Source organism: Carettochelys insculpta, chromosome 1 (genome assembly GCF_033958435.1).
Source record: "Carettochelys insculpta isolate YL-2023 chromosome 1, ASM3395843v1, whole genome shotgun sequence".
NCBI classification, from domain to species: Eukaryota; Metazoa; Chordata; order Testudines; family Carettochelyidae; genus Carettochelys; species Carettochelys insculpta.
In genome coordinates this window covers 247,329,262-247,356,844 of record NC_134137.1, presented here as the reverse complement: position 1 = coordinate 247,356,844, position 27,583 = coordinate 247,329,262, and the positions used below count along the sequence as shown (strand labels likewise).

At 42.7% G+C, this 27,583-nt stretch overlaps 1 protein-coding gene across 11 annotated transcripts in view; it reads right to left on the bottom strand.

Moving 5' to 3' along the window:
- The window catches only part of SHISAL1 (shisa like 1), a 129,320-nt gene that overhangs the window by 25,797 nt on the left and 75,940 nt on the right, over positions 1-27,583 (bottom strand). For 5 of the 11 annotated variants that reach the window (XM_075003610.1, XM_075003629.1, XM_075003609.1 and 2 more), the window contains 2 exons: positions 24,615-24,914; positions 6,849-7,111 (listed from right to left, as the gene is read on the bottom strand). In XM_075003610.1, the coding sequence (XP_074859711.1) occupies positions 7,033-7,111; positions 24,615-24,914 (379 nt within the window). In that variant the 3' untranslated portion in view covers positions 6,849-7,032. Of the gene's footprint in view, positions 1-6,842; positions 7,112-11,835; positions 12,158-19,685; positions 19,906-24,614; positions 24,915-27,583 lie in introns of those variants that run through there. The other 6 variants (XM_075003685.1, XM_075003608.1, XM_075003666.1 and 3 more) reach the window with 6 other exon arrangements.

Sequence of the window (27,583 nt, the reverse complement as noted above, 5' to 3'; positions counted from 1 at the left end):
GCCATTGAGTCCAGTACCCTGCTCTTATAGCAGGACCAGGCCCAATCCCTGACAAAGATATATCTATTTGCCCTAGACCTCTAAATGGCCTCCTCAAAGATTGAGTCCACAACCCTGGGTTTAGGAAGCCAATGCTCAAACCACTGAGCTACCCCTCCCCATCTAGGCAGCAAGTCATTAGTGACTCTCAAAACTTCCCATGCATTCTAGGTTGCCTGATGAACAAAAAGGAATAAGGAAAGAGTGCTTGTTCTATCCAGCTACCATGTTAGAAAATCTGCAAGAATGTTCTGTGGGGCCATGATTCCAGATCACTTACTGGTGGCTTGGCACGGTAAGGTGTCTTACCATGGAAGCAGGACTAAGTTGGGATTCCCCAAAAATCTCGTGATAAGAATACAGAAGTGTCTGTCTAAGACCTTCAGCTTTTTCTCCAAGCAGGATCTGTGCTCCATCCCCAGGCACATTAACAAGCTGTTCTAAAGGAAACATGCATAGACCCTCCACCTCATGACTGCAACATAGCATTACAAGTAGACAAAAAGCCCACTTACCAGAAGACCCCTCTCCAGGATCCATGCTGATCTCTGAAGCCGCCTCCTGAGTGAAGGGGATGGGATTCACTGGCTCAAGCTCAATAAACAGCTCCTGGCTTTCAGCGTCTAATTCTAGGCTGGAATGGACTCCACTGTTAGCCACCCCTTCCTCATCAAGACGCACTTCAGCATTCTTCCCACGACCACAGGTGTCAATACCACTTTTGGGGGAAGAGGCTGTGTCTGTCCCCAGAATAGCGTGAAGCTCGTTGTAGTATTGGCATTTCTGGGGAGATGCCCCAGACCAACCATTGGCTGTATTGCATTTCTGGTAGCTCTGCCTCAGCTCCTTGATCTTCACGCAGCACTGCTGAGTGTCCCCTGTTGTACCCTGTCTCCTTCATGCCTCACAGCAATTTGGCATAAATATCCGCATTCCTGTGCTGGATTTGATCTGAATGAAAATAGCTTCTTCACCCCACAGTGAAATGAGGTACATCATCTCTTGATGGCTCCATGCTGGGGCCCTTTTGTGGTCCTGGGGACTCCTGGCTACAGGGTGTGCTGCAGAGATGTGAGCCACACGTCCGCTCACCACGCTGGCCAGAGAGGAAAGAAAATCTAATACAAATTCCTAGGCTGATGAACATCACTTCCTGTCACCTACTTCTGGCTCGCCTGGAGAGCAGCGGGGGTGGAGTGACGACAGGAAAGGACACCTCAAGGGGCACTGCAGGATAGTTTAAAGGCTAATAAAATAGAACAACAATGCTGCCGTCTCCACCTGTTAGTTCAACTTTGCAAATTCAAGCTCTTGAGTTACTACAGGGGGGAAGTCAGCAGTACAAAAGTCAACATCAGAGACCCTTAAAATCAATCTTTTGTGTGCTAGGGTGTAGACATATAGCTTATAAAATCGAACTTAGACCCTTATATGCGTCTTAATCTCCTACTGTAGACCAGGCCCAAGAGTCAGGCCTCAGTGTAGATGCACAAAGGCAGAAACGTAGGTACCTAGGAAACCTCTGCTATAGCTCACAAGTGAGTTTAGGTGCCAGCAGGGTTCAGCAGAGTCGGGATTTTAGGAATCCCAGTGGGGCCTGACTCTGGTATTCAGGAGCCTTATGAGGCAATTTGATACCTACATTCTTTGTGACCCTAACTGGTGAGTCGAAACAACTGCATTACCTTGGAACAATGGTACTATTTATCATCAAAGAACCTTTTTTTTTTTTTGTTTTACTCCATTTCAGTGTTAACGAACATTTTATTAGCCTTTTGATACAAAGATCGAGGGGAAAATGTTAAAATTGTTCAGATAAGAAGTAGATTTCAGTGTGAGGAAATATAGGGTGAGCCTTCAGGGGTTGTCCTCTGCCAATTTGTGTTTTAAATACAACTCTGTTCAATGTCACATTTTAGCAGTAAAAACCCCAAAACTAATCTTTTTAAAAGTAAATACCTGCAGAGCTTGTATTTGAGATTGCAAATCACTTATAGTTTTGAGCCTTAAAATTCATGTGACCACACTCAATAATGTTTTAAATCAATTATTGTTGATGCAATCTTACATGTGCGCCCATTATTCTACATAATCACACATGTTCTAAGTCTACTGTATGCAGCATGACTTAGTTTCAGTTTGGTTTTGCCCTAAAATATAGGCAAGGCCAGAAAGCCATTCCCATATTCCTTATTTCCCAATAGCTTTTACTGTCAACTTTGTAGTAGAGAGGGATTTTAGGAATGTTAAACATAGGGAAATGTTTTGAGATACAGTGACAGTGTGGGTGTGAGAAGGAAAGAAAAGCCCTCAGAGATGTAAGCTTGGCTAGCTAGAAGACAGTGGAATTGTGACTATCGACATCGGGAGGAAAATTGGCAATACCAGCAGAAAGATGGAAGTTTAGTTCTAGTTCTTTCAGACAGTGGTACCATACCCTCGGAGAAAGACTGAAAAGCTAGAAGGAGAGGTGCACTTGGGCACATAGCGAGAGGTGGATGAGCTAATTTAGGGATCAAGTGTTAATGCAGTAAGGACAGATCAGCAGATAGAGGAAAGCAGGAAAACAAGGTTTTCTGAGGTGACCCTAGTTGTAGTTGCTCTCTTTTTTTAAAAGAGCTCTTAGACTCCAGCAATGGTGCTATGTTTATTTTAAAAAGCATGTCAGGGCTGCAGCTAGGTATTGATTTTATCCATGTGCAAAACTCCCTTTGGCTGGACTAGGATCTCTGAATATAAATTGAAGCATGGCATGGCCCTTGGAGATTAGCTCTTCTAGGGTCACAGGAGAAATAGACACAGAAGAAAAACAAGTTTTATTGCCATATTTTGCTTATTTATCAGCATCTGGATGAGGTGCTTTACTTAGATCTGCTTTGGTGAGAATGATTTATGAAGTATGGAAATTTGGGCTTGAATGATGATAGCTGCCAGCTGATGGTTGTTCCATGTTTGTTCTTGTTATTAGTAATTAATTGGTATCTCTTTTTCATGTTAGGAGGTTTTTGTTTTGTTTTGTTTTTCATCTTCAGTGGGATGACTATTTCAGGTGTTGGCTTAACATACAAGATGAGTTACAGAAAGGAAGTAAAAATTCAGAGTGAATAATTCAACATGCTACAAACATTACACACGTATGCTATGCAATGAAGAATCTTGGAGTGCACAGTCAGTATTCTCAAATATTCCTACAGTGTACATCTACTTACAAAATCCCACACTCTCCAGTTTCTCCACATGTGAAATATAGGTTGAACCTCTCTCATCTGGCACCCTTGGGACTTGACCAGTGCTGGACCAGACAATTTGCCAGACCAGAGGAGGTCAATATTGTTTAGCAGCATTACCAACACTTCCACTGCTTACTGAGTTCTTAGGTGGCATTGAGGGGTAAATTGCAGATCAATAATAGCACAGAACACTGAGAGTTACAACTGGTGGCTTTAAAAAAAAATTATGGTACCACAGAAAAATTGATCCCACCCCCACCATGATAAGAGGTCATCTGGCTAACTATAATCATGCTGGATTATGGAGTTTGCTGGACAAGAGAATTCTGGATTAGACAAGTTCAACCTGTATTAAAGATGGGGTTTGCCTGATGGGGTTGAAAGCAGAATTCTCCTCTCTGTTTTCAGACTGATAAAGTTTATTGTCTGATTATAGACCATATAATCTACGATGCAGCTGCCACACAAGGCCCACTGACAACGATTGCTATTGCGCAACAGCTGCGTAATCAGTTACTCTACAGAGTGAGGTATGTGTGTGTGTGGTGGTAGGGGGGGCATATGCCCCCAGACCTGCCACCAGTGGAGCTGTAGAAACCCAGACAGGAGATGGGGCTGAGGTAGAGGCTAGGGGCTGAGTTGCTTGTGTTGAGTTGGGGAATGTATCTTTTTTAACAGTTTGGGAGCCCTCTAGAAGCGCCCCCGCCTCCCTTCATGTTCCAGAACTCTGCCAGTAGTGTGTCTTTATGTATCTGGCTAGCCCTTGCAAATTGTTTATAGTTAGTGAGCATGGTTACACTGTACCTTTGTCCCTTTTGTATTACGTTTGTACATGATTGCGTGCCTTTTGACGTTTAGACAATATTCATAATGACACCCTGCATATTAAAGGATTTGACTGTTGGCCCTACAGCCCAGAACTGTACAACTTGAAATAAATAACTGGCAGCCACCAGTAGTAAGTTATTACCTTTGGTAGACCATGCACTTGAGGACATACAAAACACTGAATTATGGGTGTTGGGGGTGCGGTGGGGGGGAGGGTTGGTTGGTCTTCTAATTCCCACTGTTACATAGTAATTTTTATTCCATTTACTTATAATTTTGGCAAAATCTGGGTGTCCTTTTACAGGGGCAGCACAAGGCAACCAATGTAAACAGAGAACTATCTGCCTATCAGAGAGGAAAGTTTCCCAAAGGTTAGTGTGCTAACTTGAAAATTGGGAGACCCACAGGTTTGTGCTCCACTACATAGTTTCTGTGTTACCTGGGGCAAGTCACTTAGCTTCTCTGGCCCATATCTTCAACTGCATTTAGACCCTATAATTAATTTCAGCAGAATACCTTTTCTGAGGGTCTATTGGTCTGGGCTTCCACTCCCCATTTGTGAAGTGAAAATAAATAGCTCTGCCCTACTTCTCAAGAGTGTTGTGAGGTGATCCCTCAACAGTAATGACAGGTGTGTGTGGGGGTGGGAGGGGGACTGTGTGACTACCTAATAGCGCTCCAAACTCTGTGGTGTTAAAGCTGGAGTAATAAAAATGAGGAAAAGAATTAACACTTGCAAAAATCACCATCTGTTTTTTCACCACATTGTTCTTAAAAATGCCTGAATCATTTTTGGTCAAAACTTCCAAAAAATCCACCCTGAAGCAGTGACCAAATGTTCACAATTTCATCCCAACTGGGTAAAATTTGCCCAAGTTACATAAAGAAATTTATGATAGAATGGGTTCAGGGCCAGGTGTTGCTACTCTTCCAGCTCCAACACTTCTTTACCTACCAAAAACCTATGTCTTACAACAATAAGCTTTCAGTATCACTAAGGGACTCTTGTCATAAACTGAGCAATACCTTATGCTGGAGTAGAGTCAGTAAACCCAGGTATCATTAGCCTTAGTGTAGTAGCAGAGTTTGGTGCTAAATGAGTTGGGTTCAAACTTCACTACAATTAGATTGTATTTTCAGCTGAAGAGTTGTCTGTGATTTTCATCTTGGCTCAGTTGTGCACAAAAATAATGCAGTTCTTTTAGTCACAACATGTAACTGCTACATAGCTTGAAACAGATTGTTCAGCAAGCCCATATTTTCTCATGCAGTTTAGCTGATGTCTTGAAAATACCAATAAACAGGCATTTTTCTGGATGATTGTAGTTATGTTGATCAATGATTTTGTTATATCTAAGTCCAACAGCTAAAAATACATTTGAGACTTTTTTGGGACAACACAGGGCGAAGGCCTGACTGTTTCCAAACAGAATCCCCTCCATATGGGCTTATTTTCAGTTAAAATTGGGAAGTGATGTACTGACATGATCCAGAGTGCTAAAATGAACCATATTCCACAAGTTTCCTTGTGACTCACAACAATTTTGTTGACTGATGAAAAACTGGGAACTCACAGGAAAAGGATTCACATGCTCCGAGTCTGCTTGGAATAGATTAAAACTGCTGAGGGAGTCAAGGTGGGTGAAGTAATAACTTTTATGGGACCAACTTCTGCTGGTGAAGGAGACAAGCTTTTGTGCTAACAGAACTCTTCTTCAGGTATTGCCCCATAAAAATATTCTCACGGACACCTGGGGACAAATCTTGGGCCAAACACCAGCTCTGACAACACTGCACAAAACTTGTATCACTCCATCACAAATAATCTAAATGTTTAGTGACTAATTTGTTTAGTTTTTGATGAATCACAGATGCAATTACTACTTCAACTCACTCTACTTTACAGTAATGAATTTAAACTGCAACAAAGCATGACTATATTAGGCTTGTTTCTGTTTTCCCTTGCAGCATCACTCTGTTGACTCTGTGCAAGGAATTGCTCGGTAATTACTCCAGTGTGAGCAGGAATAAACAGTGGCTCAGTAACATGCTTCAGTGTTCATTTAGTAACCCTCTCCAACTACTTGTGAAACAATATTGAGATGTGTGTTAAAGCAACAGTAAGTTTCCATTTCTGCAGACGGACCGTGATTCTTTGCAGGAGACTCCCCTAAGAACTTGATCCTGTAGGGTGCTGAGTGTAATTGGCCAGAGTCACCTAGGATGGCCCTTGAAATACCGAGTAGTCCTCCCATCTGGCAGGTCTTCACTAGGGGTCTGCAGGGATTAATTTATCATGTCTAGTATAGACTCAAACAGTTGACCACTGATCACTCTCCCACTGACTTGGGTACTTCACCAGAACTAGAAGAGTAAGAAGAAGGTTTTTTTTCCCTATCAACCAAGTGGTAAATAAATCTAACCTATGTTGATTTGACTTACAATACTAACATAACTCAAATTAGGTAGCTTACATCAGCCTGTTCTTGTAATGTAGACCTGCGCTGAGTCAGAGCAAGAAAGTGTGTGGTGGGGCGGGGGAGAGGGGCACAATCAACCCTTTTTCTTTGGTCATCCAAATGCCATCATAATAGACACGATGATGTACCTAGGGGGGTCAGGAATGAGGGGGTCTACCTGTAAAATATTTTCACTTTATTAAAAAGAAACTAATCCCAATAACAGAAAATCAGTGATGTCAAATTGTTTGCAGCTAAACAAAAAATTACATGCAAACCATTTTGATTGGAAAAAAGTTGAAGCTTCTCTGTTCGACTGCACTTTCTCTTGAGTGTGTGGCTGTATGCGTAAGCATTTTTTCAGTAAGTTTCTTTACTGCTTCGAGCTTAGAACTGACAGTCTTGGAGACAGAAATACTCTGGTCATAAAATGGGCTCTTCCTGGCAGTGCAATCAGCTTCACACTACACCAGCGTCTAGAGAGGTCCTCTGTAGAGGTGAGAAGTTGGTACAGTCTTTGCATTCATTGAGTCCTTGGCTGTTTTTGGACATCTCCTGTAATAAAGGATATCACTAAGGTGCCCAGTTCTTCTAGTGTGGTCACCATTCCAACGCTGTGCTCCACAATTCAGTGCAAATTCTGGGAGCAATCCAGTGCCTTAGGGGTTCTTTTTAATGCTCTCTGGAACAAGCTACAGCTCAATAGTCCTTCAGAGGCAGCCAGTCTGATTTCCAGTTTTCTGTATTTACAAAAGCTAAACTGGGAGTGATTGTCAATGCCTGATTTAGCTTTCTAAATGCAAAATGAAATTGAAATCAGCCAGCTAGGATATCTTTTTGAAGTACTATTGAGACCGATGGCCAGACTGAATGAGATACATCAGCCTTTTCTTTGAAGTGAAGTTGTTGCACTCAGCTGTACTTGAAGTGGCTGGGCTGATTTCAACTTCTACTCTGACATTTAAGGAGCAAAATCTGGGGTTTCAAAGAGCTTCCAAATTTGTTATTCTATGTGAAGTAAAACTTCAAAGAGACTAGTGCCTAGGTCCCAGCAAGATGTAAAAGAGGAGAAGAAACACACTGGCATCTTAAAGCCAATGTAGTTAGGTTGCTATTGTTACTGTGAATCTTGGTATGTTTCAAAGGCAATAATTAGAAGGAATTTTAACTAATGCAGACAGATTTTTGGTGATGAGGTTAGTAATGATAAACACCTTGGTCCTGCATGGTTAATTAAACATGGTGATGACACTACCAAAACAGACCCAACCACAATCCATATTCAGGCTTAACTGGAATTTACGCTGATTTCAATTCATCATGACTACTGTTACTAGCATAAGTATTTCTATATTGTACTAGTGTAGCCAAGCTCTCATTCTTTACATAAGACAGCTGTTGGGAAAGATGTATGAAGTATAAGTGTGGGTGATGTTCAGATTTGGTTTCCACTATATTTATTACTTTTCCCGGTCTGCCCAGGCTTAAACAGACTTCAACTGACCTTTCATAATATTTGAATGGTTGTTTTCTGAAAATACTTCACAAGCAGATGGCCACTTTCATGTTTCGTTTAATCACAGAAGGATTTTAATATAAAGTAACATTTAAAATAGGTCTGGCTGTGAGTGAAATGCTACTGAATGCAACAGTTCTAGTTTGGTGGGGAGGCGAAGAGAGGGGTAAAAGGAAGTACCATGCAGTTCTCAGGAAAAACTCCTACAGCTGTCACCCATTAGCCTTATGACCTATGAGGAGTGGCTGAGGGATTTGGGGTTATTTAGGTTGCAGAAGAGAAGAGTGAGGGGTGATTTGGCAGCAGCCTTCAACTTCCTAAAGTGGGGCTCTACAGAGGATGGAGAGAGGCTGTTCTCAGTAGTGATGGAGGGCAGCAGAGCAAGGAGTAGTGGTCTCAAGTTATAGTGTGGGATGTGTAGGTTAGATAGTAGGAAAAACTGTTTCACTAGGGTGGTGAAACACCGGAATGTGTTACCTAGAGAAGTGGTAGAATTTCCGTCCCTAGACGTTTTTAAGTCCATCTTGACAAAGTCCTGAGTGGACTGATTTAGTTAGGGTTGATCAATGGACTCAATGATCTCCTGAGCTTTCTTCCAGGCCCAGGATTCTATGATTCATTCAGCATATTGTTTTTAATATTTTGTACAGGGAATATTGTCCATGAATGCTTTTTTATAAAAAAATTCTGATGAAGAGTCAAAATTTTAAATAAATAAAACCCATACCACTTTAGAAATACTTGCTTTGCTTTCTGTGACATTAAAACTCCATTTGTAAGTGTAAGGCTGAGGCACCTGGATAGTTGGCAAAAGGGAATGAACCTGTGCTTTACCATATGACCTAAAAGCCAACTCACTCTCAGGCGAGGCTGTAGAGCAGAGACTTCACTTTCTCTTGTCAGTGGTCTCCATGCCTCTGGGGTTACATAAGCAAACAAGCTTCTGTCACATCACCGCATTAATTAAGGGTGGTGTAGAGTTAGCAGTAAATTTACAGTTGAAGACATAAAAAAAAAATCCCACGAGATTCCAGCTCATTAGGCCTAGTGATTAAACCGTGTTGTAATATGTCAAGTATACAAAACCTAAACCTATTCATTTCTATGCCTCTGACACTTTATAAGTTCCTTCTTCTTCTTCAAACTATTCAAACATTTGCAAGTTTCTTTAATATTAAGAGTCTGATTTTTCACACTCTAATTTTATGCGTGTTCATGCCAATACAACAGTGTTGGTCCCTCCCTCCAAGCTTCTTCATATTTGTTTTGAGAAGTACCCATGACTCTTAACAGTACTCTGCTGTTGTTGGTCTAGCTGGGTGCAAATGCAAGTCTTGTAACCAGTTACACACACACAAGTGTTCTAGGTGAACCAGCATTCTCCAGCAGCAGCAACCCTGATGCCCAAGTCCCTTCCCCCACTATTATTTTGTGTTGGGATAAAATGTGTCAGGTAGAGCCTGAGCCAAGGGACTTAATCCCCTGCCTATCTCGAAGGGCTTACTTGAATAGGTCTCCTGGAAGCCACAGTCAGGTTGAAAATGCTTATGACTTATTGATCTAGGTGCATTACTTACACCATTCGCTAGGCACACAGTGCTGTCCAGGTACCTGTGATCACTTCCTGATCAGCTTCATCTCTGTAGAGAACTAGATACCATATGCCCAGTCTCGGCAGGAGATTGAAACCCTGTTGGGCAGCAGAAGATGCTCAAGGCTGTTTTGACATCTCTAACATAAAACAATCCACCAAGGTCCAATACAGTCAGATGAAGGATTCAAAGCAGCTGGCTACCTGCAGACAACCAATTTCTATTTCAAGGAACTGAACAGAGTTGTCACAGCCAAGCCTATATCAAAACTCATAAATCTGTTGTGGGTGGAAAGACTTGCATAAAAATCAGGCTGTAAAAAGCAGTGGTGTGTTTTTCTTTATGCCTATAAGTGAATCAGGAGAATAAGACATAAAATGAACACTTGATATTGAAGAACTTGTACATCAATGAAGCAGCATCATCTGTACACCTATTACAGATTTCACGGCCGTGTGAGAGAGCCTCAACATTTGGCTTTAATCTCATGGGCTAATAACGATGAATAATTAAAATGATTTAATGCATATTACAATTTTAAAAAATAAAATAAATAAATTTTCCCTCATGTATTTGAGCCTCCTGGCACTAGTGAGGTGAAGATGCTCAGTGTCTTGCAGGATTGAGTCAATAGGCCCCAATCCTGCAATATTTGTACATTGTTGGAAACCCTCTGCCCTACCCCATCTTGATTGCAATGGGGCTGTGTGCAGGTGGAGGAGCTCTACCCATGTGTAACAAGATTCAGAAGTGGGTCTCTGGAGCAGTTAGAGAAACAACTTTAAGAACCACCTAGGAATAGTTTTGCCCTACTTTGTTTTACACTTTGCAATCTCTTGCAAAGATATTAAACTCCTTGTAAGAATAGTTTTAAAATCTGTTTAGCACAAATAGTGTGGGGGGGGTGGGGTTTAAAGAGCGTGACCATACAGTGAAATATGTTTGCTGTGCTTTTTCTGCCATTTGAGCCTAGGCATTTACTTGAAAGCACATTTCTTTCTCACATCAAAGCCACCACGCTGACTTAGTTTTCTGACATTCAGTTATTTGGGTTGCTTTGGCTACTTGTATGTAAATAGCACAGATAATTTATTTCCAAGTAAATCACCTTGTAATTGTTAAATAATTTTGTACCTTACCATTGCTTAGTGTTGTTGCTGTTATTTAATGTGGGCATTCAGTGTTTGCACAAATTGAAGTATTTTTTTTAGTCTTGTCTTGATTCTGAGGTAGAAAAAATAGCCCAAATTCTTCTCACTTTGGTCATAGGCGTAGGTCCCAGGTATAGGATTAACTTAATTTTTATACTGCCCTCTTCCATGCAAACATGTAACAGAGGTCCCCTCATCCCATTGTGCCACTTCTCAACCATTTCCTCCCATCAGTGTCTTCTCTTCCATTCTGTAGCCAATCGCTCCCTGCACCTGCCATTCCACACCTTGGCTGTGGCCACCAGCATCAAGGGTACTTGTGCCCTCATGTGAAACATCAGTCTTACATCTCACCATCACTGCACATCTGCATTCAAGACTGGGTGTGTACCTCGCTAACTGCCCTCCAGGACAGGATGAAACACCAGAAACGGGAGTTCTGAGAGCTCCACTTTCCTGACTGAAGGAGTATAACTACAGCCACCAGCCATGTAAACTGGTGTCCTTCAGTGAGCAGATGCTACAGCTAATACTTTGCATGTAACCAAATTGGAGCTTAGGTACATCAAACTTTCAGACCGCCGAACATTTACATGTTATTGTAATATAGCTGATCTCATGTTGGGCCAGGTCCACAGAGCAAGTACCACATACACACAGAGACAATCAGGAGCCTGTACATCAGGAACCCCTCTGCTCACTCCTGCTTCCTTCACGGAGCAAGGGGGTGAGATGGAAGCACAGTGTTAGCCTCACCCTCCCTATGTACCAGCTCAGTGGGTAGGGCCAGCATGCTAATCTGGTCCAGCTGGGATAGACTGCCTGCCTAGGAGCAAGGCACAGTCCCTCACTTGCTTCTCCTGGGTTGGTGGACCCCTGCATCCCCCGCCCCTGGGCAGAAGTCTGATCTAACCTTCAGCTGATTTGTAATAAATATCCACATGGACATGTGAGCGCAGTGAGTCAATACTCCTATTTTTGATTTTTCCATTTCAATGACAGATCTCTCCGTATTACATCTGTAGCCTGCATGTTGTTGCCCAACAGTAATGAGTTACCTGCTGCTTGTTGAAGTCTGATCTGAGCTCACTTGTATGGGAAACCCCTGACTCCTACTACAACCAACAAACAAGCAACAGGGTCAAGATTTCGCCAGTATACATCAGTGCTGAGCTGAAGGAACCACCTCTGTGAAAGAGTAGCTTAGTCTCGTTCAGTTGTTGGCCTCTTTTCTGAGCTGATGCCGCGTGAGATGGTATTGGTTTGTGTTGTGGAGGTATGTTCACCAGGCCCTGGATTCAGACCACCCAAGCCACTGAGTGTCTCTCAGATGGTTTCCATACTAAAGAAAAAAATTGGTGTTAGTTGGCCTGTACACTTGCTGTTTGATGCAACACCATTATTCTAACTCAGATTTACTGTTTCTGCGATTTATAGCTTTCTTTTTTCTCCCTGCGCAAAACTGCAACCCTTTTACAAAGCAGACAGCTGAACATATAATGGATGCCAGACTCCTTTTGTTGCAATAATATTATGACTATACATGGCCCTCTTTGTCTCAAGCAAATACCGACGTGGTCTGCTATCACAAACAGTTTAAACATTGTTGGCCCTCTCTTGTCCATTATATAGAGCACCATGATTTTGAGAAGGAAACTGGACAGACTTCTGCTTTTAAAATACCTTATTTTCTAAATGACAGCATAAGAAAACCACTGACTGAAATATTAAGAATACGATTGACACTGTATTTGTACTAGGGAGGCAATAAGTGGGTCTGTGAAGAGGAAGTAGTAACATGCATGTCATGTGGAAAGAACCCCATCCACTTTACAGACTATGGTTTTGGGACAGTTTCCTAGACTGTAAAGTCTCCAGGACAGCTGCTCTCTCGAGGAGGCAGAGTGTCTCTCTGAACTCCTAGGTCTGAACAGTCTTTTGGGCCAGACAGGACCCATTAGGAGCACTTAGTCTGACCCACCGTACAGCACAAACCAAACAATTTCACCCAGTGTTTGTGTTTCAAGCCAATAATTTCTGGGTGATCTCCGGCAATCTTTTAGAAATTCATCCAGTATTGCTTTAAAGCATACGCACTACAATTCTCTATCCGAGCAGCCAGGTCGAGTGACCTAAATCAAGTGGGGAATGGCAACAGAAGGAGCAATTTGACTGCCTCCTCCCAGCTGGTTCCTGCCCATGTTGGGGTGACGTTCAGGCCTGCTGACGGCAGGGAGGGAGGACACAAAGGACACAGTGGACAGGTACCTGGTGACTGAAAAGGGCTCAGGGCTCCCAGCTGCTGCCACTACTGTAGGCGTGGCAGTGCTTGGAGCTCTGTGCCCTTTAAATCACCATAGGAGCAACATGTGGCATGCTCCATGTGGCTCTCAGGGCTGCCTGGGGGGTGGGTAAGGCAGCATGCTCCATTGGCTCTGAGAGCTGGCTGCACGCAGCCCCACCCCTTCCAGCTAAGGCCCTTCCCCTTCGAGGAGCATACAGCTGGGCCCACCACCACCCTGCCTGGGGACCTGGCAAGTCTGCCACTCTCTCTGGCGAGGAGTACCTTAGTCTCTCCTTTCCTACTCCCCTAAGGTCATTGGGAAGCTGTCTTCTCCTCTTACTTGCTTGGCTGTACCCTGGTACCTAGTGGAGCACAGGGTCTGCACTTCTGCCTAGCCCTTATGGAAGCCATGTATGGCTCCTTGCATCCTCACACCACTTCTCTCTCCACAATGGGTAAGTGGCAACTGGCATGTAGCCATCATGTTTCCCACAGCCATGGCTGGCGGACGACCCCCAGCATTTGGGGAGGCAAGCGCTCCCAGCCCTGCCCCCCGTCCAAGGCCCCACCCCTACTGTGGCCACTAGCCTCTGCCCAGCTCACTCCCCCAACACACACACACACACACAGTGGGGCCACTGGCCCCCAGCCACAACAGCTCCAGAGCTCCAAGGAGCTGGCAGGTGGGGTGGCTGCAGCCTTCTCCAGCCCCAGAGATCTAGGGAGTCAGTGGGCCTGAGACACCATCCCCATCAGCACTTGGGCAGTGCCAGGTGAAGCAGTTTGGGAAGGCATTGCCTTCCCCTGCCTATGATACCCATGCCCACAACCATATTGCGGCTGGTCTGGGACAGGCAGCCATTTAATTGCAGAAACAGTGTAGTACATGATCTGAATACCACCATTCAATGGAAGCTGAAAGGGAAATCTGGGACACACAATAGCTTAAAGGGTAACATTTCAGAGCAATTATGGGGGATAGTTGTTTGCACCTGATTTTTTCCTTTCACATAACTGTGACTCCCCAGCCTCAATAGGGTTACTCAGGATTTACACCAAATAAGAAATGAGAGGAGATGCAGGATCCCCAATAACATTAGCCAGAACATCATGCCCAATGTTTTAAACAGCGTAGGGAAATTTACGACAATAATCTTCTTAGCTAGGGTAGGAAAACATTCCATGTTCTTTCCTCATATAATGAATATTTCATGAGACATTTCCACAAACAAGATAATGGGCTTAATCAAGTAATCCCTCAGCAAATCAGCAAAGGTAATGGGCTCAGTTGTCTGCTGGTGTAAGTGCCTTGGACTTCAGTGGAGTTATGGCAACAGAGAATGTGTCCCAATGTTTCTTAATTTAGAGGAATTTTTTTTTTCTTTTAAATGCACATTTCTGACAAATAAGTACATCTAATACTGACAAAAGGAGGTATTTTGGCATCACTGCATTCTGTTTTCCTCTGCCTATCCCAAACCCCTGTTTGGGCATTTGAAGAATGTTGGAACAGAATCCAGGTGACCTACTGTGGGTTATCTTTCTTTTAACCACAGAAAAGAAACTGTACACTGGTTTAATTAGAGTTAAATCTCATGCACATAGCACGGATGACCCTCTGTCAGCCTTGCGACTTGGTGTATTTGCACATGGTGCAAGACAGAAGGCAGTTTGTGTTTTAAAGTAATTGCAATCCCCTAACGCTGTCACATTATTCTCCAACCCAGTTCAGGAGACAGAGGCCATATAGAAAGCAACATATATGAAACATTTCTCGGGAATAATATGAAGTTAGAATGACTATGTTCCGAGAATTTTCTTTTTACAATTACAGCAACACTTTAGTTTATATTTATATGTCTTACTTGTGTGTATGTGTATTTTCTGTGCACTCAAATTAGGCTACGCCACATATCAGTACATCTATTTTAACATTTCACTATGAGGTTTTATTATGGTTGAGTTGAAACACAGCTTGATTTTATACAGAAACTATGTTAAACAGTAAGACACTGCCAATTCGTAAAAAATCCTCAGTCTGTTAAGTAGAGGGAGACTATGATTCATTAACTAGCACAAGGAAATGTGGATATAATTGAGACATTCTACAAGAGTCTATGTAAATTTAAATGCATTCTGGTTGGACTTAAAATCCTGGAATTGACACTTGGAGCAATGAAAATTTAAATATAAAGCTAGGAGTGTGTCAATGATTTGATAACAGGCCTTCTGAAAAATAGGATATTGAATCAGCACCTCACTTTGATCATTAATAGCATAATCATTAAATTGGAAAATACTTAATAGTGAGGTCACTCCCTAAATCTGGGCCATAGCAGAGATGACACTTATACTGTACATGGTCTAAGCTTCTATTATATCACACAGTGTCTTACCTACTGAAAAAAAGGGGCAAATAAGGGTCATCCAAAGGGAACATCTACTTAAGCAACTAAAGACATTGGAAGAAAAGGGAATAGCTATGTGTGGGGTTAGAGGAAAACACAGAAAGACAAGGGGAACACTGGGTGGAACCCATGGCTGCCTGTCCCCTGCAGTCACAGGAAATGGAGCACGTGGGATAGGCTCACCTGATCCTAACGTATGATCCCCGTTTAATGCCTCAGGATAAGAAGAAATAAAAAGGTAAATCATTGAAAGTTGTCTGTAAAAGTGTTACAAGTTAAGACAGGCCTTCTTTTTATTAATGTTACAGTAAAAAACTGCTAACTGTTACTGGGCCCTGAATACTAAGCACTTTTTTTTTACATAGTACTATGGTCCGTTCATTATTATGAAGCTGTGGTCTGTACTGGGACTACTCCTGAAGTCAATGAGAATTAAATTTGCCAGAAGGCTGCTGAATTTGAAATATGAATGCTTATAAAATTAGTAAAGATTTGAGATCAAGACATATTTACATTAAAAAAAAATCCCACAATTCTTCTCTAGCCCAAATCAAGACAGTTGGTATTGATTCTTATTATATTGATTTTATATCTCTGGAGTATTTTCTTTTCCATTAACAGTGACAGTGTAATGTGATGCGAGGTTTAGGGTTTGTTTCTCATAGGCAAAGGCGTAGGCTGTAATTTGTATATGCCCAGAGAAGCATCCTGGAGCTTCTGTGGAATTCTTTCAGTAAGAATGGATACAGCAACTGCAGTCTGTAAACTGCTGCTCTTAAGTTTCATCTTAGATAACAAAGAAATTGGGGCACTTTACACATTTTCTCACATTGTCCTGGTTAACTTATTACCATCAAAGATTACTAGACAATGTTGGCGTGAGCATTTTTTTCTTCTTTTTCTAAAGTGAAACTCACTAGGGAAAAATCGGGTGGGGGTAGTTGCATATACTGGAAATATACAGATGAAACAATAGGATGAAACTTAATTCTTACATTTAGGCTGCATCTACACTAGCAAGCTCTTTCGAAAGATTTTTTTGAAAGAAGGGGGCTCTTTTGAAAGATCCCATGGAGCATCTACACACAAAAGTGGTCTTTCGAAAGTAAATTGAAAGCATGTGGGGTTCCTTTACAAACTGCTTTTCTTTCCCATTTCAGGAAGAGTGCCACCTTTTGAAAGCTTCTTTTGAAAGGAAGTGTGTATAGACACTCTGCAGGCCCTTGTTCTCGAAAGAGCAGTCTTCATGCAGCCTGATTTTTTTGATCCCTTGCCCTTTATTTTGAAAGAGTAGGGGGCTGTGTGGATGCTCTCTTTCGAAAGAGCACATGGTTCTTTTGATTCCCTTTTTTGTGTGTGGATGCCCTCTTTTGAAAGAAGTTCTTTCATAAGAGACCTTCTGGAAGGGCTTCTTTTAAAAAGATCTCTGTAGTGTAGATGTAGCCTTACAGAGTTATTTTCATACTAAGCCACCACAGATAATTTTACCAAAGGTCAACGAAATGACTGTTAGCTTGCAAACATCTACTGTCAACTCTGATTTTGACATGCTTCATGTACGTAAGTGCTTATGAAGATTTCTGTAGAATTTCAGGAACTACAAAGTTTAAAACTTCATGAAAAGTTTGCCTTTTGGTTTTGCCCGAGTATGGATTTTATTTTATTCTTTGATTTTTTTTTTGAGCAATACAACTTTACTCATTGTAATTATATATTAGTCAAATTTTCTGAACTGGGTGTACAGAAAAAATGTCTTAAATTGGAAATTTAGTTTGGATGAGGTGTTTAATGAAGGGCAGATAGTTTACCAGAAGAATGGAGCAAAAAGTCATCCAGCAAAAAGGCAGCTTCTGGAACAATTTGCAGGGGAGAGAGTTTTATGTTTTAATGAAACACACACACACAGCAACAGTCTCAGAAATAGCTTCCCAACCTCATGTAAGGAGAAAAATCACAGAAGAAACCCCACTCCTCCCTCCCACCCCAGAGTCCTCCAGGCAATTCTAGTTTGAGGATCTCTGCAATTTTTGCTGACTGATTTTTGCCTCTGTTGGCTTTACTGAACAGAGCTTGTGGTGTGATGCAAGACTCCTAAAGGACCATAGGGCCTCGGGCCCATCTGTATGCAGGCATTTCTGGGAGGGTGTTTGCTTTTTTGTAAATATGGGCCACACCCCCACAGTGGGCCCTGCCCTTCTCTCCTCACCAGTGGCTCTCCAGCTGCCTCCCACCCCGCCTCCAGCTGTCCCCCCTTTGCCCCTCCCAGCCCAAACACCGCACCCCACCCCCATTCAGACCGCACCCCACCTGCAAGGCTCCAACATTCCCCCTGCCCAAACACAGTCCCCCCCACTCTGCCCCAAGCCCATCACCCTTTGCTTGGCCTAGGACCCCACCTCATCTTGCCCCGAGATCCCCTCTCCCACGTGGCCCATGAGGGAGGATTACCTGGGGCATGGATGGCAACCGCAGTTCCAGAGGATTGCCTCCCCTCAGCCTCCCTCCCCAGGACTTGCTGCACAGTGCTTCACCTTGGCCTCCCGACCTGCTGAGCCCCACTTCTCTGTGGGCAGTTGGGAGGCCACACAGTTAGAGCAGTGGAAGGGGAGGAGGGAAGCTGTGGGGAGGTGAACCCCTGAAGCTGCTGCTGTCACCTGCTCACCCCCTGCCCCGGTAATCTCTGGCCAACCCAGAGGTCAGGGTGGGGGTGGAGCAGGGAAGGGATCGGGCAGCATATGGGGGTGTGTGACTACATCCCTCACACTTCCCCTGCATACAGGCTTGGGTCCTTGGGTCATGAGGATTTTTCTGGAGCAAGACTGAGACCCTAAGGGCAGTGGTGTGAAAACCTCCACAGTCATGCATCCTTCTGCCCCTTCTGATCCATGGAATTTGTCACAGCCCTTCCTCTGTTACTTGTCATCTGAAATAAGCCCCTATATCTGCACGCGTGCTGGCAGTGGCACTGCCTGCAGGGTGGGCAGGCCGGAGTGGAGTGGAGGCTGCTGGCTAAGGCTTTCAATGTTTGCAGTACAGGGGGACTCTCTGTTTTGTTTTAAAATCCAACCCCCTGCCAGCCTCACAATGCCCAGTCTATTTGTAATCCATTCCTGTGATTAAAGTGGGGTCGTGTGGGTCACCCCCTCCCCCGCCCCAGAGAGTCCCAGCCCAGAGTTTGTGCACCTCTGCCCTAGGAGGTCTGGCCCACGGAAGGGGACCTCCTGAGCTTGTTTCAAAGCTGAGGTCACAGCACCAGTCCTAAGGATCTGTCATAGTTGCATAGTGAAAAAGAGGAGTAAAAAGGGGTTTTAAAGCCTTTCTTTGTCTTGTCATAAGGTCAACAATTCCAACACCAGACCCATAGGCCATGTCTACACAAGCAAGTTCTTTTCAAAGATCCTGTGGAGCAACTAGACACAAAACACACTCTTTCAAAAGTAAATCTTTCAAAAGCGCTCTTCCCCTCTTGGAGCAGGACAAATGCCTTCCGTCGAAAGATTCTTTCAAAAGAAATCATGTGTAGATGGTTGTGGCGTCCTTTCCAAAGAGGAGTCTGCATGGCACCAGATTTTTCGATCCCAGGCCCATTCTTTCGAAAGAGCTGGGGCTGCATGGATGCTGTCTATCGAAAGAGTGCATTGATCTTTCAATCTGCTTTTTTGTGTGTGGACGCACCCTTTCGAAAGGAGTTTTTTTGGAAGCTACCTTCCGGAAAAACTTCTTTCAAATGATCTCTGTAGCATAGACATAGCCGTACAGGGCACAGATCCTCTGAGTAAGAAGGTGCCATATGGGTCTCGTTTTAGTTTTGGACAAAAGTTGAAATTTCTGTTCTTTACTGTTGCCAAGATACAGGTTTCCCATTATATCTCAGCGTGCTATTGACCCAGCCTCGCGGAAAAGAGGCCAAGTGTGATAACAATACACAGTAGATGAAGATCTGATGCTATACAATTTCTCTAACCACACAATAGCAGCAATAAAAAGAATGTATTTACCCATCTTCACTTCATTCAGAGGACTGAATTTCCAAGTGTAATTGAAAGTAACTATATGTATTTCTTTTCAGTATCACCTTTAATGTGGTAGGCACTTGCTTAACAGAAGAGAAAGTAGGAGCAATTAAAATCTCATGGGCAACAAAGACAAGTAGTACATCATATCAATGGTTAGGGTAGAAAGATTTATTTTAATATGTAAACTGAATTTAAAGGCCTAATTATTAAGCACCTAATCCACCCATCTGCTTCGTTTCCTTTAAAAAAGAAAAGAAAACAAAACAAGGAAATACATTTAAAAGCTTGTCAATGCAACATCTTTTAATCACTTTCATCATTCATTGTGATTTTGTTTCCAACAGTATTTTCCTTTAGGCCACTCTTCTATTTCTCTAGGTAACTGTGTAAGTAAAAGACGTATTATTTTTTTGTCATACAAGCCAGGTACTATAAAACAATCAACAGTGCAGAAACCCTACCTGCAGCCTTTCCCAAGTGGGAGTCATACTGTGCAATCTGAACATTTCATTACTGGGGCACTTTACACAGGTTTACACAGGAATCACTTTTCCCAGCACCGAAATGGAACAAGCAGCTGTTTAATTGCCCACAACAATTTAGAACAGCAAGCAAAGAGCACAACAATATCAAAGTGAAACTGCAGGGGAATATAAAGCCAACGCCAGCCATAGGTGGAATAAAGTATCATATTGGCTGCTTTTAATTTTATTTTTCTAGTAGCATGCAAATGCTGAAGAAAGTCTGTTTGTTTACCAATACCAGAGTTGAAGTCCCCTGATTTTAAACCCTGCTTACCTTTTTATCTATAGGGGTGGTGGGTGAATGGCTGGCTTGGGAGGCACCCCACCACAGCCCGTCTTCTAACCTATGCCCTGCACCTTCCATGGCCACCTGGCCATCAGCCATTGCCCTGTGCCCCAGGGTTGCTAGCCCTTTTCCAAAGCTACCACTTCTCCCCCTGATTCCCAAAGCAGTTAAGTGGCCTCAGCTCTCCCACTTGGCCTCCAGAGCAGCCATGCGGCCTTGACCCTGCTCCATGACAGGATATAAAAAGGGGGATTGGCAAAGGCCTCTGGCCATCTCTCTCCTCCCCCATCTCTCCAGAAACAAGATTGCTTGAAAGACTCTGTACTGGGGAGACTGGTCCCAGGCTGGGGAGGAATTCAGCCTGTGCCTTAAGAACTGTGACCTGCCTGAAACGTCCAGAGAGGTGAAAAAAGCTGTGTCAAACCTTACACCACTACGCAGCTTTGTTGACAAAACTCATCTTTCATTAGCAAAGGAGGGCAGGTGTGCATGCTGAAATGCCGCCCCCCCCCCAGCTGACGTAATGCCCTTGCTCTGCTGGCATACTATAACTGCTACTGGGGGGAGGGGTGGGGATATTTAGGCTGGGGGGGGCTCCAGGGCTGTGCTCAGGGGATTGGGTTATTTGGGTGTATTTGCTAGAGGGGAACACTCTGAAATGAGGGCAAGAAGGTGAGGGTGTCTAGGCTCTGGGGCAGAGGGGTTCAGGACGTCTGGCTCCTGGCTGGTCTTGGGTGCGGGGTGGCAGGGAAGAGGGGAAAGGGTTGGAGGCAGAGAAATAGGATCTGGGTTATCATAGAGGTTTCTCACTGACAGGAATTTTGAAGTAAAGTATCAAACTAATTGAAACTGACATGATGTAAATATTATTTTTCAACTACTACTGGCAGAACTTTGGGAAATTCTTAATTTTTTCACACAGAATCTTTATTTTGGGAGGCACATAATGTCCCCCCCAGGAGTAATATATGTCTGTCTAAACAAGACACTGGGAAGTGCTTAACTTAGCTACATGACATATGAGGTTCAATGAATGAAGAGTACATATTTTCACATATCTAAAGCAACACAAATGAAGAATGTACATTTCAGTACTAAAAAACATATTGAATTTGCACAATAAGGTTGTTGGTGTTATTTATGTATTTCACTTACACCTGGCCATCAGGACTTGCCATATGGTGCCTGGACACAGATGCCAAAAACGGGACAGCTCAAGAAAAACCCTGATAGCTGGCATCAGGATTCTGGGATACTGCCCTGACATGTTGGCATACAGGGCAGCCACTGACAGGGAAAGTGTGGATGAAGGTATATTTCTATGCATAGCATATGCCTGTGCCCAGCACGGAATATGCGGACACACAGGGCTTGTTTACACTTACCTGTAAATCAATGCCCTGTAGACCAGTTCCCCTGGATTCAATTTTAGTGGGTCTCGTAGGGACATGCTAATTGACCACTGCTCTTGCTCCCATTGGCCTCACTACTCCACTGGGTTGCGAGGAGTAAGGGAAGTTGGTGGAAGACCGCCTCCCCCCACTTTGGTGTCTGTGGTAAGTCAAAATAAGTTACATTGACTCCAGCCATGCTATTCAGGTAGCTGGAGTTTTGCAGCTTAGTTCAACTTTACTCCTAGTGTAAACCTGCCCTCCCTGCAGGTACAAAGCAAATGCTCTAGCAGTGCACAGACAAGTAACTGTCTCAGCTAGCAAGTGCAGCTGTATCCCTAATTGTCATCTTCCAAGCTTCACTCACACCTATAGGGGTATAGCCATTACCAGTTACAGCCCATTCTTTTGGGGGATCACATTTTTAAAGAATCAGAGGGGTAGCCGTGTTAGTCTGGATCTGTAGAGCAACGAAGGGTCCTGTGGCACCTTATAGACTAACAGAAAAGTTTAGAGCATGAGCTTTCGTGAGTTAACTCACTTCTTCAGATGCTGGTCCTGGAAATCTGCAAGGCCAGGTATAAATAGGCCAGAGCAAGGCTGGGGATAACGAGGTTAGCTCAGTCAGGCAGGCTGAGTTGTATTGTCATCAGTAGATCTGGAGGTGTGAACTCCAAGAGAGGGGAAGCTGCTTTTGTATTTAGCCAGCCATTCACAGTCTTTGTTTAATCCTGAGCTGAGGGTATTGAATTTGCAGATGAATTGTAGCTCAGCAATTTCTCTTTGGAGTCTGTTCTTGAAATTTCTTTGCTGCACGATAGCTACTTTTAAATCTGCTACTGTGTGTCCTGGGAGATTGAAGTGCTCTCCTATTTTTCAAGAAATCTTTCCCCAACCCCTGTTTTCTGGCCATTGAACAGCCTCCATTCCTCTGAAAGGATCAGAAGCAAGCTCCCCAAACTAGGACATACCAGCTCAATGCACCTGCCAGAACAATAGAAGCAAAGCCTGCAGGCATATCTCCATTGTTGTGATAATACATACCCTCCGCCCCATAACACAAATTTCAAGATTAATGGGATCTGTGTATCCTATCTCATGTGGTATACCTCATTCAGTACATCAAATACCCCAACCACAGCTAGGTGGGTGAAACCAGACAATCACTACACTCACAAATGCACCTATGCAGAAGAATGTTAAAATATCAAAATGCCTTGTCTCTCTGCTATCCTGAGACCAACACACTAGAGAGGACCTTTGAGGCAGGCTGCTGACCACTAACTCCTCTGGCTCGCAACATTAGATTTTTTTTTTGTGTGTGTTAAGCACATTTTCCACCAGAAAATTTATGACCAGATCTACACATTTCTTTCACTTACCTGTTCACACCACCCCTATTCCAATGCCTGACCATAAACTCTTCACAGGAAGCCAAAACAAACCATGATGGGAATAAGGGGACTTCGAAGTAGCTGGGGTCCTTTCAAAAAGGAGCCCTGTTGGGACAAGCCGCGCAGTGCCAAGGCGCGTCAATTTCGAAGCGCCGCAGCTGCCCGCATGCTAATGAAGTACTGAATATGCATTTCAGCGCTTCATTAGTAAACTTCGAAATGGCCATTTGCGTGGCCATTTTGAAGTTTGGGGCTACTGTAGACACGGCCATACACCCATATTTCTGTGGCTATGCAGATAAGATGTTAAGCTAGTTTTCACATTGTTTTTGTGTCTCAGTGGATAGCATGGTTTTCTCACCTCTTTAATTAAAACTGTTTCCCACTTCCTGTTGTTTACATTGAGCACTTGGAGTTAGTGCTGTTTTTTAAACTGAAAACAGATTAATTGCTAAACATGGCAAAACCTTTGGTACATTAGAATTGCATTTGCACTCTAGGTTAATAATTAACTCCACCCTGCACACCGTACAAACAAAGATTGTGCACTCCTTGTTTATACTTAGGCTTGGCAGAATTCATTTTTTATTTTTATCATGTAAGTGGAAATATTTATTAAAATGTTTATTTCAAAGCTTTTTTAACTCTTTATTTAATTTTAACAGAATGCAGGAATTATGGAGAGTCAGCCAATGAGAGATATCAGACAATAATGACCAGTGTCTTGCTCCCCACCCTTTTTTTCCCTCTCCTCCTCCTTCCTTCATCCTCCACCCTTCCCTGATATATAAACCCTGATTCTTATAATCTGCTCCAAATCTGATGAAGTAGGGCTTACCCATGAACTCTCTTTTACCTAATAAATAAAATTACTAGTCATTAGGTGCTACAGGACAGGACAGCTTGTTTTTTGTGAAGTTAAAAAGTTAGTTTTATTATCATTAAAGCACGAATTCTCAATGTGACATGCCAAACTAAACAGAGTAAATATCCTTAAATCAAACTCTATGTTCTCAAGCAAAATTTTGCTCACTTGGCTGGTATGTATATTTTGGTTATCAAAGGAAGTATATTTTTTCCTCCTCTCTCTCTCTCTCTGTGTGTGTGTGTGTGTGTACACATACAGTGAAGTTGACATTTACTGACATTTACCAATAAAAATCTAATCCTTCAAAACCTATTTATATTCACAGTGCTGTAAATTTGCTTATTCCATTTCCTCCAGCACATATTTCTCTAGAGACAATCATATTTTTATCATAATTTTCTATGAAGCTGATGCATTTTTATGAGCGGTGATTCTATAATACAGCTTAGACTGTAGAATTTATATGGGATGGATCCTATGGATGAAGCTGATGACTTCAGTGGAATGATGCCAATATACAGCAGTTGAGGATCTGATGTATAATTGATAATGATGTTCCAAAAGACAAATGAATGTTTACAACACACACACACACACACACACACGGTGCAAAAATATCTTAACTTACCAGGCAGAGGAACTCTGAAAAGACATCAACGGCGGGTTTAAAGCATCTCCTTTTAAAGTATGTACTGCCTGTGACATTTGAGGCTGAGTCTGAGGCTGAGTCTGTACTTGGCTTGGATTCCGAGCAGGGTTAATCCATCGGTTCTGTGCCTGCGTCATCCACTTTCCCTGGATCCCCCACCTTGCCAGGTAAAATTTGCAAATATCGTAGTTCATTGATGAGTAATATAAAAGATCCAGTATGAGCAAGACCACAACAAAAAAGCCATAGATCCACACTCCTAATAATGCACTGTAATTGCTGAGGGGCAGGGGGAAAGGATGAACAAAGAAAACAACAAAGAAAATGATTTAACAGATCAGTAACAGTCATCACTATTTACCAGGGTTTTTTTTTTTGTTTGTTTTCAAACTAATCAGGAGTTTCAGCTAACAGGAGCAGGTATTTATCGTAGAGTAGGGTTAAGACAGCAATTATCCAGAATACTTAAGTACATCAAATCCCAACATTATAAAGACCAGTGCCTAATAATACAATTCCTTTAGTGAGTATAGAGGTGAAAATACATAGTAAACTTATGTGTAAATGTTGGCAGATCTACATCAAATGTAGGAGGAATGACCAGGACTGTTACTACCCATTGGTTTATAACAAAAGTGCCTCAAAAGACTTAACTGAATAAAGGCAGGAGAGATCATAGAAAATGAGAGAGAATAGTAGCGAGAGACAAGCAAGAGAGAGAAGAAAACTGTTATGATAGCATGTTTAGCTGTTTTTTAAAAAACAGTGACTGTTAGGTCTACTACAATTTGGTATGGGAGACTGGAAATGGTCAAGCTAGGACAAAAATGCAAGCGTTGAGGAGGAATTTGAAGTGGGAGAATGGAGGTTGTCCATTCTGTAGCAGAGGAAGGCTGTTCCAGACAGGAGAGCTGGTATGATGAAAAACAATGCACAATAGAGAGTGGGAAAAGACAAGGAAGCAGAAGGGCTGGTAAGATAGAGATAGAGAGTATTGAAAACCATGTAAAGAATTGCAACATGGCCCTCAAGCAGTACGTAGGCATACATCGTTTATAGACATCCAAATTCTATAAACCTGCCAATGAGGCACCAGCACCCTGTGGAAACCAGTGAAAGCACAGTGTATTAAGCTACAACTAGTGACAGAACCACCTTCCAGCAGAATATTCAGTTCTGCTAAATCTAAGGATTCTGTCATATTGGACTGATTTTCCCCAAATTGTGTTATAGAATTAAAACCAGGAAAAAATGCCAACAGTGTTAGCATGTCCTATTCTTTCAGTTTCAGAACAATGGTGTGCTTTTAAATAACTGTTTAAAATTGTTAAAATGCTGTATATTAGCTACCAAAACAAAAACGGTGATGTTGAAACAGAATGTTTTGTTTCCAGAATTTTTCCTTTTCTGACAATTTTGAAATGTTTGGCTTTTTTGATCTGATTTAGGATGAAGCCAAATTTCAAAAGATCTCAATAATCTTTCACAAGATGACACTTTCATCCTCTATCCAGCTCGATATTCAGTGATTTACTGCCTTAAGCTGTTCTGTGTCGGATGGGGTGCAGTCTTCCAGTCTAATTTAGACTTTAAGCAGCCTGAGGCAGGGCCTGACTTCTTTTTCTATGTTTGTAAACTCGAAGGGCAGGAAACTACTGCACTATGAGCCTGACCCATTTCCTACTGAAGTCAGTGGAACTCTTGTCTCTCAGACTATGTCTACATTCGCCCTCTTCAGCCTGACTGGAGAATACTAATCAAGTGCTGCGATGCATATGCAGCACTTCATTAGGCTAATTCTGCCCCAGGACAACTTTGAAGTGTCAAACTTTGAAGTGCCGGCATGCCGTGTAGCTGTGGGCACTTCGAAGTGAGTGTGCTACTTTGAAGTGCCTTTACTGCTTAAAATCACTATGCCCCCTTCCAAGTTCAGGGCAAGTGCAGACAGCCTTAGGGTTCAGGCTCAGACTCTTTAATGCAAAAAATCAAAACAAAAGCAAAAACACTAAAGATAAGCAACGGTATGATTCAAAGCCTTATGACTGTCTGCTTATGTTGTAGCTACCTGGGATTTACTGTACCAGCCTCAACACTATGCTTTTTCCTCCTGTATTTCTGTCAATGCGTCCAGCAAACTGATCACATTATGAAACCGAGTTATCAATTTTGTATATTTCTATGTTATGCTAGTCACCCTCACAGTCCACTGTCCAGTGTATCACAATTTGGCTGCAGGCCCGCTGATTGGGCAGTGGCAGCCAGAGGTTATGCCTCTTTGAAGTGCCATGGCAGTGCTGCTTTGGCTGCACACAGCTCTGAGTGTGTGTGTGTGCGTGAACGTGTGGCAGTCTGGGCAAAACTGAGGTCTGACTGCCCTTAGCCCCACCCCTTCCTGGGCATGGAGCTGGGTCCCCTTCCACTGTACCCCAAGGCCCGTGGCTGCTGTTTGAGTGGAAAGGCAACTGAAATATGATAGCATTTTTTTAAGGTAGATTTTTGTCATCCAGGAAATAGGGGACAAAAGAGTCAAGATCATGTTGACATCCTTTTAATTTTGTTTTAAATCAAAACTTCAAATTGTGAGTTGTCATGTTAGGATTTAAAGGGCCCGGTTAGCCTCTCATTTATCACTGATTTACACTGGTGTAACTTAACTGATTTAAGCAGGTAGTCTCAAAATTACAAATAAACACATTTTAAGGCTGGGATTTCCAATAGCATTTAGTACTAAAACGTCAGTAGGAAGGGAGGTACATCAATGCTAAGTGTTTTTGAAAATCCTTTCTTATCCTCCAAGAGGCTTGTTCATGAACAATTGTGCATGTGCTTAACTTTATGAACTATGAATAATCCTGGATAATTTTTGTAAGACTTGCAGGACTGGAGACTAAAACGTAACCTGAGAGGCTTGGACCAAAATTTCCAGTGGCACTAATCCTGATTTTTCA